The sequence below is a fragment of the Spinacia oleracea genome, chromosome 2 (assembly GCF_020520425.1).
Source record: "Spinacia oleracea cultivar Varoflay chromosome 2, BTI_SOV_V1, whole genome shotgun sequence".
Taxonomy (NCBI): domain Eukaryota; kingdom Viridiplantae; phylum Streptophyta; class Magnoliopsida; order Caryophyllales; family Amaranthaceae; genus Spinacia; species Spinacia oleracea.
The window spans coordinates 105,640,919-105,659,706 of NC_079488.1; the positions used below are offsets into that span (position 1 = coordinate 105,640,919).

The following is an 18,788-nucleotide window of genomic DNA, read 5'->3' on the forward strand; positions in this document are numbered from 1 at the left end:
CAAAACAATTGGTCGAGACGCCAAACAAGTAAAATGAGGACGGACGACTCCCAATTTACGATACTGTCATCAATCATACATTCATACAACAATTACAAGTACAACAAACTGAAATTTAACCGCCCACAAAAACCCATCTACCTCCATCTCCCTTCTTCTTCGATTCATTGGTTTGTGCTCTTTTTCTCTATATTTCTGCTTCTGTTTCCATTCATTCATGCACTCTTGCTTCTATGTTTCTGGGTTTCTCTCAGATTTCATTATTATTCAATAATCATTCTATATATTACCCTGAATTCTTCATGCTTCTGTGTTCAATTTAACTGGGTTGAATTTTGTTTTTCTTGTTTGTGACGTCTTTGAATTGGGGTTTATTTGTTTTATTTATTTATTTATTTATTTAATGTGCTTTTCTTCAGTTCATCTTGGTTGATTTGAGTTTTTACCCTAAATGGGTATTTATTGCTGGAATTATAATGATTTGTTCGATTGGATATAGAATCACATTTAGTTCGAGGTCAATTTAAGGAATTAACTCGAAATTCCATAATTGTTGATAATATATGAAGTACGAAGTACTGTATACAATTGTTGAGAAGAAACATTTTTATGATTTATGATGATGCTATGGACCAAATCCTAAAATTAAAGTTAGAGCAATATGGGAGTAATTTTTTTATTTTTTATTTGTTGTTGTATTTTAATCTCTTATCTCTATATGATATCCCCACATACTTTTCAAGCTAGCCTTTGTTTTTTGGTTTGAGTGACTACTTTTTTCACATGTGCCTTTCTTGGATGGCTTTTTTTAGCTTTGTTATTGATCCAGCCACCTTCCTGTAGGATTCAAAGTGGTAAGCTTGTCATTAATTTATAAACGCAGTTTTCATTATGACCTCGAAGAAACGAAACCTTGTCGAAATTGTGTTTATTTGTAGTTACAATGTCAATTTGTAGGAATATTTTATTCATAGCATTTCGTGCATCGAATCTGATCTCATTAATTGAAAGTATAACCAGAGAGTTGAAGACTGTTGTCTAACAGCTAACTATTAGAACTGTTGTGATGTCCTTTCTCTGATGGGGGGAGGGTGTGCTTAGCAAAATTTGTTAGTTTTACGCAGATTCAGGTGTGTATATGCTAATTCATTAGAGTTTGTGCTAGGTTTCATACTTTCACGGTCCAAGTTGGGAGTTAACAATGACGGCCTATATTGCAAAAACATTTGTCCTTCCATGTTCATTTCAAAATAGTTATCTAGTTGCCTGTGCTGTCTACTACAATTCACTCCATTCCTTTTGTTTGTTGATGCTTAGTTCGTGAAAAGACGTGAAAGAGTAGTGAGACTATTAGTTAGGTGACAATAAGTCAGTCTAAGCTTGATCGTTTTCTGAGGTTGCAGACTGCTGGAAATGAATGGATTACCATAAAAGCTTCCTAGGAAGTAAGAACCTAGTCATTGACTTGTTAAGCTGCTAAATTAATCTGACGTTCTCTCCGCAATGTATGAGATACAATCTGAATTATGGAATTAGCATGACCGGAGAAAAAAATCGAAAACTTAATCTTAGTTTGGGCTATTGTTTACTGAGACTTTGGAGACCATTACACAGTTTACACTGACCATTTGGCAGAGATTAGTACAATGCATCATGTAGGAAACGTGCAGGATGGGGTATACAGTATACTTCAATAGATTGATTGGAAACTAGTTCATACAGATTTAGGGAATTACTACATTTGTTAATGTTATTTGTCTGAAATGAGTTAAGAATTATCACGTTAATGAAATGTAGTTCAACAACCCAAGCAAGCCAGTGTTATAATAGATGTTTGGTTGTATTAATTTACAGGGAAAATGCCTGAGAATATTACAGCTGAGAACCTTCTCAACAATATAATGGAAACAATTTCTGAAGGTGTTCAAAAACAAAAGTCTGGTTCCTTTTTTGAGGAGGATGTATCCAATCCTGTCGCTTCTCAGTTTAATCGTCTTTTTGGACGTCAGGAGCCTGTGCATAAAGTTTTGGGAGGTGGAAAATGTAAGCTTTTCGTGTTTTTTTTTTCCTGTTCGAATTTTTGTTTGTTATATTCCCTTCAATTTCACGAATGATCGAATATTGTTCAAGTGTCCAACTTTTTCTCTTGTTTGTAAAAACAGCTGCTGATGTGTTGCTGTGGAGGAACAAGAAAATCTCTGCCAGTTTTTTAGTTGGTGCTACTGTTGTCTGGGTGATGTTTGAATGGTTGAATTACAATTTTCTGCCCCTTGTCTGCTTTGCTGTGGCTCTGGGCATGCTTGCTCAGTTTCTTTGGTCAAATGCCTCTGGTTTCATGAACAGGTAATGTTTTAGCTCAAGTTCTATTTATCTTTGGTGATAATTTAAGTTGAGTTCTCCTAAAATTTTGGAACAACTTATATATACAGGTCACCATCTGAAGTTCCACGAATTTACGTACCAGATGAGTGGTTTGCTAATATTGGCATGATAGTTGGGAAAGAAGTCAACCGGGTGTTGGAATTTCTGCAAAATATTGCTTGTGGTGGGAACTTAAAGCAATTTGTTATGGTGTGTAATATATCTGCTCCTTCTTTCCTTTATCTTGTCTTTTTTTCATCTCCTATTTGGTTCTCGTGTTCAATCATTTGTTTTTTTTAGTTCTTGGCTGTCCATGTAGAACTTCAGTAACAATATTTGGAACTCTGATGTTCTACTGAAAAGTAATATCTTATTAGTTTCTGCTTTTGTCCCACGTTTGTTCATACTGCAGATTATTGTTATCGTTTTTAAAAAACCTCTGAAAGGCTTTCCAGTCGAGAATGTAGAAAGTAATTCCTAAAGAATTTGAAATTGTTTGAACCTCATTTTGGTTACAGCTTTTATGGTCTACTAGTTGCCTTGGAATAATTTTGGGATTTTTGTTTTTAATCTAAGTAAATGACATGACATCTGTTGTGCTACTTGTTTATATTAAAGTATCTGATGTGTTGAATCTCGTTATGATTGTTGATGTGAGGACTCAGTTCTTTAGTCTGTTGTTTCATCAAAAATTGTTGTCATTGGCTCTTTATTTAAATGGTCTAATCTATATTTTTCCAGAACTTTCATTCCACTTTGTGACACACAAATAGTCTGTATAACAAGGTTAGAATGACAATGGCAGCACAAACACAAAGATTTTTCCTTATTTTGGTGAAAGAACCATGTTATTCTGTGCGGATTATCATCAACAACAAACAGTTCAAAAACACTTGATTGAGATTTCTGAAATTCTCCCTCAAATTAATGAGAACTCTCACTACTCACTAGTCCTCAATCCTCACACGCGGCTCTCTTTTTAAATTGATGATACAATGTGAGCACTGAGCAGCCTACTACCCCCTATTTCTAGGCATACTACCGTCCTAATTTACTAAACTAGGAAACCAAATATCAAAAGGACTCGCACAGGAAACAACCGTAATCTGATTGAAAATTTTCTTACCCCCCTTTAAAATGTGTACAGTGTCTGAGTGATGCTGAAATTTTAGAGATTAAAGCAGTATACTATTTCTTTGCTTATTTTTCTTGAATGCATGCACTGTACATTGTCTTCGACTCATTAAGGATTGATGGATCACCTAATTGTCCCGTTGCACATGCTCAAATTTCCTTTCTTTTTGCCTCCTCTGCTCGAATGCCTTTCAAATGTAAGCAGAAAATTTGAAGTAAAAGAAATGAAATGACTTTGGTGATATTCAGGTTGTATCAGGATTGGTGGTTGCTGCTATGATTGGGAGCTGGTGCAATTTCCTAACTGTTATCTACATTGGTAAGAGTTGCCAACTCATGTACTTTCAAAGTTTCTCCTTTTACAGTTTATCGCAATTTTTTTAATTACACGTGTATGGTCATAATATAGAGACTACCTTACATGTCTATGTTAGTTTCTCCCTTTTCAGATGTTTCTAAAGCTTTATGATTCATTATTAACATGATTAATCTATAATGGAAGTTAGGAACTTGTTAACTAACATGATAATGTTTGTACAGTTCTACAGTTACTAGTCAATTACTCAATTCTTTACTTCTTAAGATTTTGTCTTTCTTGTTCCCACAGTGAGATGCACTCTTCAATGTCCATCTATTTCACATTCTTACTCTTGTATCATACAGAAAAAAGAGTTGTGAATATAGAAAGAGATACGGCCTTTAGAATTAAAGTAAATAACTCGAGAAGGCAAGGACAGTTGAACCATGTTGTGGAGATTTATTATAAGCAGAGGAAAGGTGAAAGCAAGTAGGAATGAAGTGGTGGCTTATGTATTTTTGCGGTTAGCCTTAATACTTTGAATAACGTCAAGAACAATTCCGTATCAATGATACGCGTGAAATTTCTCGTATCTCATGTGTTGATTAGAACTCCATTGGCCATTTCCTCCTTACCATCTGTCCCACCACTCTTCTCTAAGAGACTAAAACCCTCGCCCACGTCATTGAAACTTCAAATCTTCAAGCATCTTTTTGGTTATATTCCTCTACTATTTTTAGATGAACTTATTTTATCTTTGAATTATTTGTTAGTTCACTTCACAGGGTTAAGTTGCTTACATTTTTCATGTTCCTTGAATCCTCATTTGCTTTTATTATCCACTGTTGAAGTAAATATCCGTTGTTAGTATTAGTTATTAGGTAGAATATCGTTTTTAAATATCGTTGTTGATCAACTAATCCTGGCTGTTTCTTCTTTGGAATCAGGTATAATTGCTGCTCACACTCTTCCAGTTCTGTATGAAAAGTATGATGATCAAATTGATGGTTTTGTGGAAAATTTCATCAGCAACATGACACACCATTATAAGAAGGTCGATGCTCGTGTTCTCAGTAGACTTCCTTCCAGAAAATACTGGGGAAAGAAACATGAGTAAGAAACAGGTATAGACTGATGATAGAGGTCTATATATCTCATTGTAAGTTGTGCATGAAATTGTTAGTACCAGACTGTTAGTGTAATTTATTGTTGGCAACATTACATAATTTATTCCTGGAAAGAAGAGTTTGGCACATCGTTTAGGTTTTTACATTGTATGATATACAAATATGTAATGTTGTTACTGATATAAGTCAATTCTGAAGCTTATATTCCAATTTCCCAGCATCCGAAGTCTCTGTTGTGGTGAATTTTTTACTCATTTTGGTAAATCAGGAGAATATTACAAAGCTTGAAACGCCATTTGTTTGTTGATATTAAGATACATTTTCAGAAAATGTCATCTTCGTAAGATTTTAGTTCAGCAATTTAGGGAAATTATATTTTTGTTATGTAATGGTTGTTGTATTTCTACAATTACTCTGCAACTGTCACTATAACTTTGTGAATTCTAAAATAAAATTAGTAAATTAAAAACAATCAAGTTATGTGCTGTAACAATGTCCAGAACCCAAAAAAAAAGAAGTTACTTACTACTCGTAATTCCGTATGTACGGAGTATTACGGAGTATAAATTTTCACGACTTCATTGCCAATCAGCCGTCAGGGAATGAGAGTATAAATTTACACATTGTCAACTAATATTGAAATTTTAATAGAAAATGTAAAAAAACAATCTTCGTTTCTTTTAGAGTTTTAGTTAAGAATTTTAGGAAATCTTATTTTTGTAACATACTTCGTAATTATTATTTTTCTACCTTAATAGTATTGCCATTTTTACAATAATTTTGTTAATCCAAAAACAAAATCTATAAAAAACAAAATCTATAAAAACAAAGATTCGTAACTATTTTTTATATTTATTGTACTAATCCCTCCATAACTTTCATAGATTATGACTTTATTAGATTCCTAAACTAACACGACCATAATTTCCTAAACAAAAGGTCTTGCGCGCACAAGGTATACAATAAATTTATTGTACACCAAGATAACTTTAACCTTTTTTATTTGTAACTTTAATCTAGTTTTGATTAACTTTTATATTAGTAAAAAAAATTGATAGATAAATATTTTAAAGGGTAAAATGATTAATTTTATACATTATTAGTGATTTAGAAGAAATAACTTTTAATAAAATGAAAAAATTTATCACTTAAAAATAGATAACTTTTACATATATATATATAAGGTTAACTTTTAAGCATTTTGAGTTAACTTTTACTCAAGTGTACAATATTTATTGTACAACCATTGTAAATAAGAATTTATGTTTCCCAAGTATACAGTAGTAGAATTCTATATATATCATGACTTTAACACGTGCATGAGCCGTTTCGATCCTGGCCCGTAATAGAAGAAGAAGGAGAGGGAACTTCCGCCAACATCATCATCAAATCGAAACTGAAAACCTAAAACCCCTTCTCAATTCAGTTAACCCACCTCCAAAAAATTTCAAATCAATCGCAAATTCAATCAAACCAAATTCAAAGTACAGGAAATCAATGAATTCAATTGACGAAATGGTTGAGCTGAGACACCTCCAAACCCTAGAAGGTCACACTGATCGAGTGTGGGGACTAGCATGGAACCCCACCAACACCAATCTTCTCGCTTCCTGTAGCGGCGATAAAACTGTTCGTATCTGGGAACAATCTTCCTCTGCTTCCTTCCATTGCAAGGTTTCCCCTTTTTTGAACTTTTTTTGTCGATTTTCGGTTTCAATTGGTTGTTCTATGATTCATATTAGTTGGTCGATGTTATGCTAATGGTAGTTACTTTGTTTGGGTTATTGAATAATTAGTTGAAGTATACGTTGATCAGGTGAACGGAATTTAGGAGGATCAAGGTTACTTCGAGCCGAGTTTTGTGATGGAATAGAAATTGCTAATGACTACTAATAATTGCTTAGGTAGGTTTTGTTTACCAACAATCTTGATAAAGTAAGTTAATTAAGAGCCGATTTTCGTCAGTTTGTCACTCACATATTGCTTGCTATGAGAAGCTTGAAACTAGTGATGAGTTGATGACTCATTGACTCTAACTAAAATTTTGGTATTTATTACTTCTTAGCATGCTATTGAAGCGTGTATCTAAATCAATAAGCTGTCCAATGGAGCGCAGGCTAGTCCAAAGCAGCTATAAATAAGAAAATTCTGTTTTTGCTGTCATGTAGCTGGGGTAATTTTGATGTTCTTGAGTCATCAGACTAGTAGAGTATGTGTTTCTTTCTTTGTGAAAAAGTGGTGAGTAGTAACAACTAACAAAACTGTGGGTTATGCAGGCGGTTTTGGAGGAGACGCACACAAGAACCATTAGATCATGTGCTTGGTCACCTTCGGGGAAAATGTTGGCTACCGCTAGCTTTGATGCTACTACTGCCATATGGGAAGATATTGGAGGTGATTTTGAATGCATCTCAACTTTGGAGGTACTTTTAGTGGCTTGACATTTCATTTGCTATTTAGAATGTAGAGAACCAAAGTTCTATAACCTGGCGAGTGGTCTAAGTGTCAGTTAATTCTTATGTGGGTCTTTGAACTCGTAGTTAAATCGAGAGTGGAGTTATACACAATATGATAGTAAACATTTTAGGTGAGGATTTTTGTCGGTTTCAGCAAAATTGAAAGTGCTTGTAATGGTTGGGAAGCTTTCCAACTTTGGATTGCTGGATCAAATATAAGTATGATATGTAGGTGGGATTGTAATGGGATATTGTGTGTAACTGAATAGGGAATTGCAATATTTCTGGATAGTTCTTTGATGTCTCTTCTGCCACCTTGCTTGCTTGGGCTTGTGATGTTTTGTGTCCGATTGAATAAAAGCTCTTTTTTTTGGATCTCAAAGCCTAAATTTAGTTAAAGGATGGAACTTTGGATTCAATCCTCGTTTTGTTTCTGTTCAGATTTTTAGTTATAACTACTTTCAGTTCTGGTTATACTTAATTGAGTTAAATTGGGCTATACTGTGCGCAGGGTCATGAAAATGAAGTGAAAAGCGTCTCTTGGAATGCATCTGGTTCTTTAATTGCTACATGTGGTCGAGACAAATCTGTTTGGATATGGGAAGTTGAGCCTGGAAATGAATTTGAGTGTGTGTCTGTATTGCAAGGTCATACACAGGATGTCAAAATGGTTCAGTGGCATCCTTCGATGGATGTTTTATTCTCTTGTGGCTATGATAATAGTATCAAGGTACATAATCTTTTATTTTGTTAAAAGCTTTTTCCGTGTATAAAGAATGGCTTATTACTCTGTATTAATCTGAGCATTGACCATAGGATCTGATTTAAATTTCTATTGCCTTTATTCCTACAGATATGGGCTGAAGACGGTGATGATGATTGGCATTGTGTTCAAACACTAAATGAGGCTAGCAGGTATTATGATCTATGCTTTGTTGAACTATTCAGCATTTCCATACATTTAGGTACTGTAATATTTTGTGTGTTTAATTTTTTGTTCCTGAAGGACATAATGAAGTATGTTCAATTTCTTGTCGCATCAAGTATGAGCAGAAAAAGCTATATTGAGAAGCTGCGAAGCACCTTAAAGCTTCTCATTTTTCAGTGGGGAATTTTTGGGGAAGGATTCATGTAATCATGTGTGCTTGAAGTTCTGATTATGGCCTTCCAGTGACAATCTGCTAGTTATTAAGGTCACGAGTTAATAGTTGATCACTCTAGAATTGTGCAGTGTGAATATGTGGCCCTCAGACTCCTGACTGTAGTGATGCTGCTCTTCTATAAATAAGTTGGAATTTCAAATCTTAAATTGATTTTTACTCTTTGTACAATTTTTTCAAGAAAGAATGAGAGGCATAGACTCTCTCAGTATCAGTAACCCTCATAACAGAGAGAAAAACAACTTCTCGTGCCTGGTCACCATCATTTGGTGTTGTGAATGGAAAAGAGGGGGAGAAAGAAAAGGAAGTTTGATAGCAAATTAAAGTGCACAAGGGGAGGAGTAATGTGACTTCTTTATCATACATTACTCTATTTCAAGAGAATATCGTGGAAACTGGAAGCCGTGAGGTAAGAGACCCCTGTACCACGATGAACAATTCTAATCTGAGAAATAGTCTCCTGCTTTACCTACTAGTTCAACGAGCAAAGTTAGGGTAATTAAATCCTATGTGTGCATAATATTGTACTTCATGGAACAGAAAAAAAAAAGGTAATTGTACATTACGCTGTTGTAGTGTCTTCAAAAAACCATTTATGATATTGCAAAATGAAAGTTACACATGGTGTGCTTTCCAGAATTTGTACATTCCATTTGGTGTCAAGGGAATGCTAGAATCTACAGCAATATCTGTCTTCATAGTTCATAGTAATATTCTGGTAAGGAAATCATCCTTAGGGTTGATTGTAGATGTAATATGTAAAGATGATTGCAATATCAAGCTTTTGCTCTAATTTGTCAGCTTATTCTGCTTGGTCAAAGGTTGCACTAGGGTTTCCATTGCTTTAGAAGTCTGCAGGAGTGCTAAGCAAATCCTATTTCGCTCTTTTGCTCTATGATAAATGCTACTCGTATTTGTTTTATAAGCCATATACACGTTGGCTTTATTTTTGCATGCTGACTCGTATGGTCAATATTGCTTGCTACTATCACAAGTTTGTTGCTCTGGCTAATTTAGTTTTTGAGGCCTGGGCTGATGTCTTGTTTATCAAAGTCTGGTGCTGTTCTGAGATGCATTGTTTTGCTACAACTCTACAAGCTTACTGTGCTTGTGAAAATCTAGTTGCTGGTTGTGCTTAGTATTGTTTCTGGGTAGGGTTGTTATATCTCCAGGATCTTTTTTTGTAGGCAATCTATGTGTATATGGTATTATATTGTTGTTTGATCCTCTTGATAGCACATTTTATTAAGGCATGTGACCACACTTGTGCTTGAAGGTTCTAACTTGGGATTTTTAGGCAAACTTCGGTTCTGATCTTTATAAATAATTCAAAATGCTATAACTTGTGCAAAGTGAGTCTTGAGAGCTCCTTGGCTAGAACCTCCGTAGTATATTCTTCCAAATATACATGCTTCTAGGCTCTAGCTACATCCTAGACATTCTTACGGATTTATTAAATGTGTTTATTTTTCTTTCAATCCTGACCACTTGGGTCTGTTTGTCATTGATTTTCTCTCGTGCTCTTTTTTGTGCCATATGCAAAGGGGATATTGCAACGTATGTTTGCAACTGATAATGTTCTGAATTGTGAATACATTTTACGTGATACTAGCTCAAAACCATATAGCATCATAACTTTGTGGAAACTTAGCATCAAAGTCAACTTTTTGGTGTTTCTAAGCTCTAATTACTTTTTGATCCATTAAATTTGAGATGTACACGCTATGCCACATGATTAACTTGGTGTCAGATGCAATTTAAGAAGTTTCGCAACCACTATTGTTCTCACTTTTGTTCTTATTGAGGAATAGATAAACTCTCATTGTTTAAAGTTCTATTGTTTGTTTTTCAGTGGGCATACTTCAACAGTATGGGCTTTATCTTTCAATGCTAGTGGCGACAAAATGGTAACCTGTAGGTATGCTGTTACCCTATCGCTTGACCACTTTTACCAATTATCACACCGTTATGGGTAACGTGATGCTTTTACCCTTTTTGCAGTGATGATCTTACTATTAAAATATGGGGAACTGACAACTTGCATGGGCAATCTAACGAGGGCTTTGCACCTTGGTAAGAAATTTTTAATTGTTGATGCTATATATTCATCTTTCTTTGAGATATGAAGATGTATGTGTGATGAACTGATAAATTTGAGCATAAAAGTAAAGGAAGAAATTATATTAACTAGCTTGATGGATGAAGAACACAAAAAGGGATAAAAGTAGTGACTTGAGGCCACCAATCTCCAAGGGTTAGTGACTTGAGGTCACCACTCTCCAAAGCCTAAGCTTTACTAATTTCTCCACATGATTCTGGTTCCCCTTCCCTTCTCCTTTTAATTACCAACTGCTAGTAATAGGACAAAAACAATTAATAAAAGTAGTCTAAACAAAATAGCAGCTGCAGGCTGCCACTCTGTGGAGTGGTTAGTGCCCTTGGGTTGGTGGCTGCCTCTACATCCCTTTTGTCCTGTAGTGGTGACATCCTTTTCTTCCCTGTATATGTTTGCGTATATGTTTGCGGCAGTTGTGGGTGGTATTGGGGTATTGCATTATGTCCTTCTACTGTTTAGTCCATTACAATACCGACCCCCTAAACTTCCACCTTGTCCTCAAGGTGGGTAGTAATCGGCACTCGATTCTCGGCCTCGGCAACAATGATCCATGTCCACCTTCTTGCGGCCTAAACTGAGAATAAGTTGCTGATTGCGTTGCGGCTTCCCATTTGTGAGAGTTGGTATATACTCTTGGTACTTTATCATTGAATACCACAACTTGTCATCCCCGCAATTGTGCTGCCAGTGGCATTCGAGCATATTAGTAAATGTCAGTAAGAATGTCATTAACGTGGACACGAGAATGAAGTCTTGTAACTGATCATAAACGTTTATGAAGTATTGGGGAGAATGGATGTTGTTTGAACTGAGGGAATGAGTGTACAGGTTGAAAGAAGTTGTGTGGGGATTGGATGTGGAAATGGATTTAAGGAAAGTAACCCCAAGATGCCCAGCAAAAAGCTTGTCATCATTTCTTGTCAAGTTGGGCTCAAAGTGAGCAGGCCCCATTTCTTGAGTCAACTTCCCACACTTTGGGCTCGTCTGCATTCCTCCTCTTATAATTGCAATGACCTGGCTTAGAACATGTGACTCAAGCAGCATAACCTCAACAATTTGAACAAGTACATAATTACCCTCAACAGCATATTTTAATTCTGTCTTCTTCCTCAAGCCAAAAGAATATTCTCTGAAGCCACACTCCATACCTAGAAAGCTTTGCAACTGCAACAATAACCACTTTAAGCTCCACCCTACACCACCAGACATATTTCCGGCGTCACCAGCTCTGAGACAGCCACCTGGACCCCCACCAGAACCACTAGCTCCTGACCCGCCCTTCACAAATTCCCCTCTTTCCATGTTCAGGCCACCGCAAGTGGTGGTTCCACCACCCAAATTACACCTTCCGTTAAAGAAACCAGGACCACCACGTTCAAATACTTCTACAGGTTGTCTACCTAACAAAACACCAACATCACCACTCACTCTACCTTGTCTAGCAAGGCCTGGTCCTCCGCCGGAGCCGCTGCCTCCAGCACCTCCCCTCTCAAATGTCCTCTTCTTTCGCTTCCTTATGAGAACATCAGACACGCCACCAGCATAGCCTCCTAATCCTTGACCTCCGCTCATCCTACCACCAAAATCCTTGACAACGAAACTGCAACATGAGGCTCCTTTTCCAGCATCTGGTGCCTTTGCATTTCCGCCGGCGACAAAGGGTAGATTTTCTCTAGATCCACTTCTCTGCAGATTTGCATGCTCCACCACTTCCGCTTCAACCACCTCCGAATTCGCCACTGCCTTTTTCTCTTCCTCTTTGAGTATCTCTTCTCTAATTTCAGTAAACTTCTCTTTGATTTCCTTCAATTCTTTCCGTAACGAAGAAAAGATCGGAGAAAGACCTTCCATAGTATTTTTCACGAAATCTTCCTTACATTTTTTGAGAATCTCATCCCACTTCTCCTATGATTTCTGATCAGAACTGTTAACATCCATTTTTTTTTATTTTTTTTTTGGAAACTTGGAAAATCAGATCCCTCCCAGAATTGTACCGCTCTGATACCAAGTGTGATGAACTGATAAATTTGAGCATAAAAGTAAAGGAAGAAATTATATTAACTAGCTTGATGGATGAAGAACACAAAAAGGGATAAAAGTAGTGACTTGAGGCCACCAATCTCCAAGGGTTAGTGACTTGAGGTCACCACTCACCAAAGCCTAAGCTTTACTAATTTCTCCACATGATTCTGGTTCCCCTTCCCTTCTCCTTTTAATTACCAACTGCTAGTAATAGGACAAAAACAATTAATAAAAGTAGTCTAAACAAAATAGCAGCTGCAGGCTGCCACTCTGTGGAGTGTGGAGTGGTTACTGCCCTTGGGTTGGTGGCTGCCTCTACATCCCTTTTGTCCTGTAGTGGTGACATCCTTTTCTTCCCTGTATATGTTTGCAGCAGTTGTGGGTGGTATTGGGGTATTGCATTATGTCCTTCTACTGTTTAGTCCATTACAGTATGTTCATCAGCTCATGTCCATATTGCTAGCAAGGGCTTAGTCCTCTGTGAAGTCAGGTAGACGTATTGCTGTATGCCTGTATATAGTAAATCAGAATGATTTTAGCCTGTTTATCATTGAGTTTTTCTGGTAACTGCAAAATTGTTGGATTTCTAGGTTTAGATGGTGTCAACCTGTTTGATTTGTTTTATGTACCAGTTTGATTTTGGAGTGGGTTTGCAATTTTTAATCTATAGGTTCTACATTTTTTTTTATAATCTTTTCTATGTTGATGTAGTAGTTCTTTCATTTTTGTATATCAAGTTTCATGAGTAGTGGCACTACCATTAAACAAACTGATTGGAGGTCTAATAAGTAGGGGCAACATATAGTAGATTGAAGTACTATTAACCTGCTATCTTTACTCCCTGTACATGTTATCTAACTCTTACCAGCAGTCGGTCACTAATTTCCTTATATCTCTGTTTAACCCGAATTTTTGAAGATTTCTGTTTCAATCCAAAGCCATTATTTTTTCACAAGGTTAGTTACTGCCAAGAGCTTACTGAAATCACTAGTCAGTGATTTCCAGTAAGCTTTATGATTTAATCTTTTACAAAACGAATGTCATAGTGTAGCTTTTAGTTATTTAGCTAATAATGTGCGCAATTGAGTTTCATTCTCCTAGAAATTAGAACTTACTTTCTACAAATGTTACTCCTGTCCGTTTTAATGGTCCCAAAGTGACTTAGTACGCACGTTACTTAGGACAAAGGTTCACGTATACGGTAAAATAACTTCTTATTTTTAGGAACTTCTAATAAAGTACTCCGTAATAAAAGACACAACAAAATTACAAAAGGAATTCACATAAAGTCGCGACTTTTGGACGTATGGCATCACTTTTTGTTTTTAAGCTGCTTTTCATGTGGTTTGTTTTTATATATTTCTGCTTGTTGGTTAGACGAATGGTAATATATTGCATAATGGTAGAAATTGTGATGTCAATGTTCAGCAGCATTTTTTCGCTATAGACTATATAGTTTTTGACTATATCTTTGTATTTCTATCTTGCAGGAAACACCTTTGCACTATGTCAGGCTATCATGACCGCACTATTTTTTCAGTTCATTGGTCAAGGTTGTATTCCAATTGCTTGAACCTTTGGTATTATGTAGTCTTGCTAATTCTTGTATGTGTGTGTTTGATTTCAAGTGTCCTTGAATCTCACTTGTTTTTCATTTTCTTGGTCTTATATCATGCACAAAGAAGGTTTAAAAAAAATTGTCATCTGCCAATATTTTCTGTACTTGAAGCAAATTCTTAAAAAAACTGCCGGTCCACTCTCATGGATCTTTAAGTTAGAACACGTGTCATCCTTTTTTCTTTACATAGATAAGTTGCATTTGGGTGATCAAATTAACAAGAACTACTTGCTAATAACACCTGTGACCAACGATATTGCAACATAATAACATATTGTTCTATTCCTTTTTGGAAGGATAACTGAATATGCGCGTGTTTATTTTGAAAATACACTGTTTTGTTGAGTTGTGCTGTAATGGAGTTTGGTATAACGAAGTTCTGCAAGATACAAGCAGGGTTTGATACAACAGCAAAACTGCAGTAAACGCTCTAAACAGGATTAATTTTATCACTTGTTTGGCTGGTCTGGTTTATGTGTTATCTTTTCTGAATATTTTGTATAAAAACATAAAAGAGCGGAGAATGGTGTTAATCCCTTACAACCAACAAAAGTCAAGACTCAAGAGCGCAAACATCATTGATAGACTGCGAATATATTATACACGTGAGGTATAGTTAAGAATACAAGAGTGCAAACATCATTTATACAGTGAGTAGTTAAGCCGTGAAATATGCTTAAAAGTGAAATGATGACAAGAATTATGAATTTCTATTAGCATTGTAGAATGTCTTTATAAAAACACCAGTGTATATGTCCTTGTGAAATACCCAACCCTAATTCTCATTTCTTTCCTCTTGTCTATCTCATGATGTTCGCCGTTAGATTTTTGTATCGTATCTCCCCTTTTGTTGAATCAGCAATAAATGATTTTAATCTAGGATATACGGTTTTGTAGGGATGGTGTAATTGCTACTGGCGCTGCAGATGATGCGATACGCTTGTTTGTTGAGAATGATGATGGTCAGGTATGCTAATCTCTCTTGCCTTCACTCTACTACTTGGGGATTACGTGATTCTAGGGGGCTAGAAAAGAGTACTTAACAGTGAGATTGCAACATGAACACATAATGTTATTTCACAGCTTTGTTTTTTAATTTTTATTGCAAAGGGTATGGAATGTGATTTTGCACCAATACATTTTACTTTGCATACCTTCTTCACTCTATTTATTCTGACAAATGTAGTCGTCATTTTCTTTTCAACACTGTTTTATGCATGTATGTACTTAGAGAAAGAACGTACCTACTAGTCTTGACTTGGCTGGTTGAGGCCATGAGGGATTGAGGGGGTAAGGCTAAGATATTTAATTGACTTGCATCCCGTTAATGGTTGATGACAAATATTTTGATGATACAGAGTGGCTGGTGTAAAAACTAAAAATTGGTTGTTATCCTTTTTTAAAGTGCTGAGGTATTATTTCCCCTCTATTTATTGTGCATGAATTTATAGGTAACAAGCAGAAAAGATAATTTTCAAGGTCCAAATTGAGTTTAAATGGGAGGAATTTTCTGAGAAAAATGGTTTTCTTTTAAATTACTTTCCCAAAAAGAATAAATTTTCTAATTTTGTAAAGGTAGATTAGGAGGTAGAGGAACATAAATTTTAAGGGAAGAAGGGAACAGGAAAACAAAACAGTATTCAATTGTGTGTTGTGGAAGGAATGATATCAATTGGTATGGCCCGTATGGGGGTGTTGCTGAAGGGAAAAAGCATCAAATTGGAAGTGAGAACATGAACTCTGCTAGCTCGTGCTGATGCCAGTTGGTGGGAAAACTTACTGATACACTTCTTTTTTGTCAGTGTAATTTAGTTGATAAATGAATGCTAGTTGCATTAAATGAATATTTACCCAGCACATAAATATAAGAGTGGTTTAAATTTAGAGAAGTGATTTTTATGTTGCCTTGCTTCAATTTTTATTTTTTTTTATCTTTTACCAATGTTTCCAAAGAAAATTCATTACTACTTCCAGCAGAAGTTGTATTGAATTGTTGAAATAATTCATGTATTTCTGTTTTGAGTTGGAGGGGATGAGATGTCGTCCCCTTATTCTGTTAGGCATTCTTGTTTATCTTTCTCATGTGAACAATCAGAAGAAAGAATTTTTTTGCATTTTTTAAGAGGCTACTTGTTTAGGTAACTAATTTTATCTTGGACTGTGAAACTTAGCATAGAATTGTGTCATTAACTCATTATGTTAGACTTGCACGCTATTGGCTATCTTTTCAAATACGTTGTTTATTCTTTAACCTGTTCTGTGCACAGCTGAGGTAGTGACTTGTTCTGTTCTTTTACTTCTCAGGTAGATGGCCCCATGTACAAATTACTATCAAAGAAGGAAAAGGCACATGAAATGGATTTGAATTCTATACAATGGAGTCCTTCGGTAAGCTTTTTTTACTACAAATGGTAACATATTGGTGCGAATCTGGCAAACTGATGAAATTAGGGTGGGGGTTCCCTTTTCCTTTCCTTTGAGAAAAGCTAGAAGATGTTGGTATAGGTAGTCTACTTAGTCACTGTTTGGTTTAGGATAGTAACAAGGTGAACTGCAGAATTCCGAAAGACCACAAATGCTTTGCAGATTGTCGTTTGTGGGACCTTCCAGTGTCCACGTCACAAAAGGGTAAAAAAAAGAGTAGTATTTGTTAAAAAAGACTGCCAATCTCCAATTTATTGAAGTTTATGATGAGAAACTTGATGTAACGAATAACAGAGAGGGTGAGTGTGACAATTACATCAGTAGAGAGGGTGTACTTTCAACTTTGAAGGGTGATGAAACTTGTTCATGTACAGGTTTTGGAAGGGGCATTATCGTAGTTGGTTGGCTGCTGATGTTTTATTTTTAAAAACAGTTCTTGGTTTTCATGATAAACCCAAAAGATCTGATATCGCTGGCATCTAATTATATTTTTGACATTTTAGGGTCTTTTGGACTAATTAGGGGGGATATCTTTAAAAAAGATAATTCCATGAGATAGATTTGTCATCCTTCAATTCCCTTGTATGACATGATGCACAATTGTCATGCAGGAAAAACCGTTGCTTGCCTCAGCAAGCGATGATGGAACAATCAGGATATGGGAGTGTGCATCTACATCTTGATTCTGCTTCTCCAAATAGAAAACTTGTTTTGATTGTCACTGTACTCTAGCTGGGATGTGATATTGCTGCCTTTTTTTCTCCTTGCAAAATGGTGTGACAGTTAAGCTAGTAAGCTACATGTATTGTTATGTAAACTCGATTCCAGATTCCAGAGTTATAATACAGCATTGAACAACATATTCCTGTTTATGCCAAATATTGTTGGTGTAACAGAACCATTAGGATTTAGGTAAAATTTTGTAAATTTTATCAACACCTCGATTGAGGACTTTAAGAAATACATAGTATTTTTCTACCGACTTGAGTCATACTTTTTTAAATTTGCGTTCGTAAATTTCACATTTCAGATACTAAGTACTTCGTTTGATGTGCAAGGAAGTGAGTATTTGTGGGGCATAATCGACTTCCCAGGAAGTAAATTTCACCATGTACAAGAGGTTATTGAACTCGCCTTCACACTTTCACTCACAGATTGGCGGAGCTAGGCTTGGGCTGTTGGACAAGGTGTGTAACGTGACACACCATTCCTGGAAGGGAAAAAAAAGAGAAATTTGAAGAAACAAAACATAGTTATTATAAATAAGCGTCTCTTATATAATGTAATGCCTTCTTGCTTCAGTGGTTTGGAATGCCTTCTTATAGCACGTTTATTTTTGCTCCCTTTCTATTTATTTGTTGGTTGAATTCCCTAATTCCTTGTTTTCTTTCTGCCATTAGCTATTTCATATTTTTCTATAAGACTTTTATTTTGTTTTTCTTTTTAACTTTCCCCCTTCCTCTTTAAATGTGTTATGATATTAATTAATTCAAAAATTAAAATTGTAGATTAGAATTATAAAATTATCGGTCTACTAAAGTATGAGCAAAGAGTAACAAAGCACCTCAAAAACAGTAGTACTAAGATATTAGATGAGGAAGCAGGTGTGTTAATTCACCCCTCACCATATTAACAGTGTTGTTGAACGTAGTACGGAGTACTATTGTTTACAAAAGTCGGCATATGTTATGAAATTTTCAACAAATTTTTTTAGCAATCATTAATTTGATGTTATCGTTTATCTCTCGCCGCTGCAAGAAAGGACTATACTCTTCTAAGATTGAAAAGAAAAATTGTGACTTTAAAGACGTATATATTTGTGCCGCAAAACAAAAAAGTACACAATTATAATTTTTTTTTTAAAAAAATGCAGTATATGCATATTGAATGTAATTATGGGTTGTAACATAGAATAAGGTGCATTATATTTTATTATACGGGATACATTATAAGCTTTTGAAATATGGAGTAACGTATTGAAGGGTGTCCTACCAAGTTCATATATATCGGTGTGGTCGATAGATAGCAGTGACACAACATCTGACAAATCCTGGTTCCGCCACTAGTTACAC

The 18,788-nt window shown here is 35.6% G+C and overlaps 2 protein-coding genes across 2 annotated transcripts; both read left to right on the forward strand.

Moving 5' to 3' along the window:
• On the forward strand, positions 1-5,146 carry LOC110785239 (reticulon-like protein B8). Its single transcript, XM_056837653.1, has 6 exons — positions 1-170; positions 1,855-2,043; positions 2,163-2,343; positions 2,430-2,571; positions 3,745-3,814; positions 4,741-5,146. The coding sequence occupies exons 2-6, from the start codon at positions 1,860-1,862 to the stop codon at positions 4,908-4,910; spliced, it is 747 nt and encodes a 248-aa protein (XP_056693631.1). The 5' UTR covers positions 1-170; positions 1,855-1,859; the 3' UTR covers positions 4,911-5,146.
• A 1,100-nt stretch (positions 5,147-6,246) lies between these two features.
• LOC110785247 (protein CIA1) lies at positions 6,247-17,694 on the forward strand. The gene is made up of 10 exons (XM_021989696.2): positions 6,247-6,594; positions 7,197-7,343; positions 7,888-8,106; positions 8,230-8,291; positions 10,389-10,454; positions 10,538-10,609; positions 14,165-14,227; positions 15,190-15,259; positions 16,597-16,680; positions 17,328-17,694. The coding sequence occupies exons 1-10, from the start codon at positions 6,418-6,420 to the stop codon at positions 17,397-17,399; spliced, it is 1,032 nt and encodes a 343-aa protein (XP_021845388.1). The 5' UTR covers positions 6,247-6,417; the 3' UTR covers positions 17,400-17,694.
• Positions 17,695-18,788: the final 1,094 nt, after the last annotated feature.

Coding starts and splice junctions, on each gene's coding strand:
- LOC110785239 (XM_056837653.1), top strand. CDS start 1,860: ATGCCTGAGAATATTACAGCTGAGAACCTTCTCAACAATATAATGGAA. Junction 2,572..3,744: donor ACTTAAAGCAATTTGTTATG/GTGTGTAATATA, acceptor GGTGATATTCAG/GTTGTATCAGGATTGGTGGT. Junction 3,815..4,740: donor CCTAACTGTTATCTACATTG/GTAAGAGTTGCC, acceptor CTTTGGAATCAG/GTATAATTGCTGCTCACACT.
- LOC110785247 (XM_021989696.2), top strand. CDS start 6,418: ATGAATTCAATTGACGAAATGGTTGAGCTGAGACACCTCCAAACCCTA. Junction 8,292..10,388: donor ACACTAAATGAGGCTAGCAG/GTATTATGATCT, acceptor TTTGTTTTTCAG/TGGGCATACTTCAACAGTAT. Junction 10,610..14,164: donor AACGAGGGCTTTGCACCTTG/GTAAGAAATTTT, acceptor TCTATCTTGCAG/GAAACACCTTTGCACTATGT.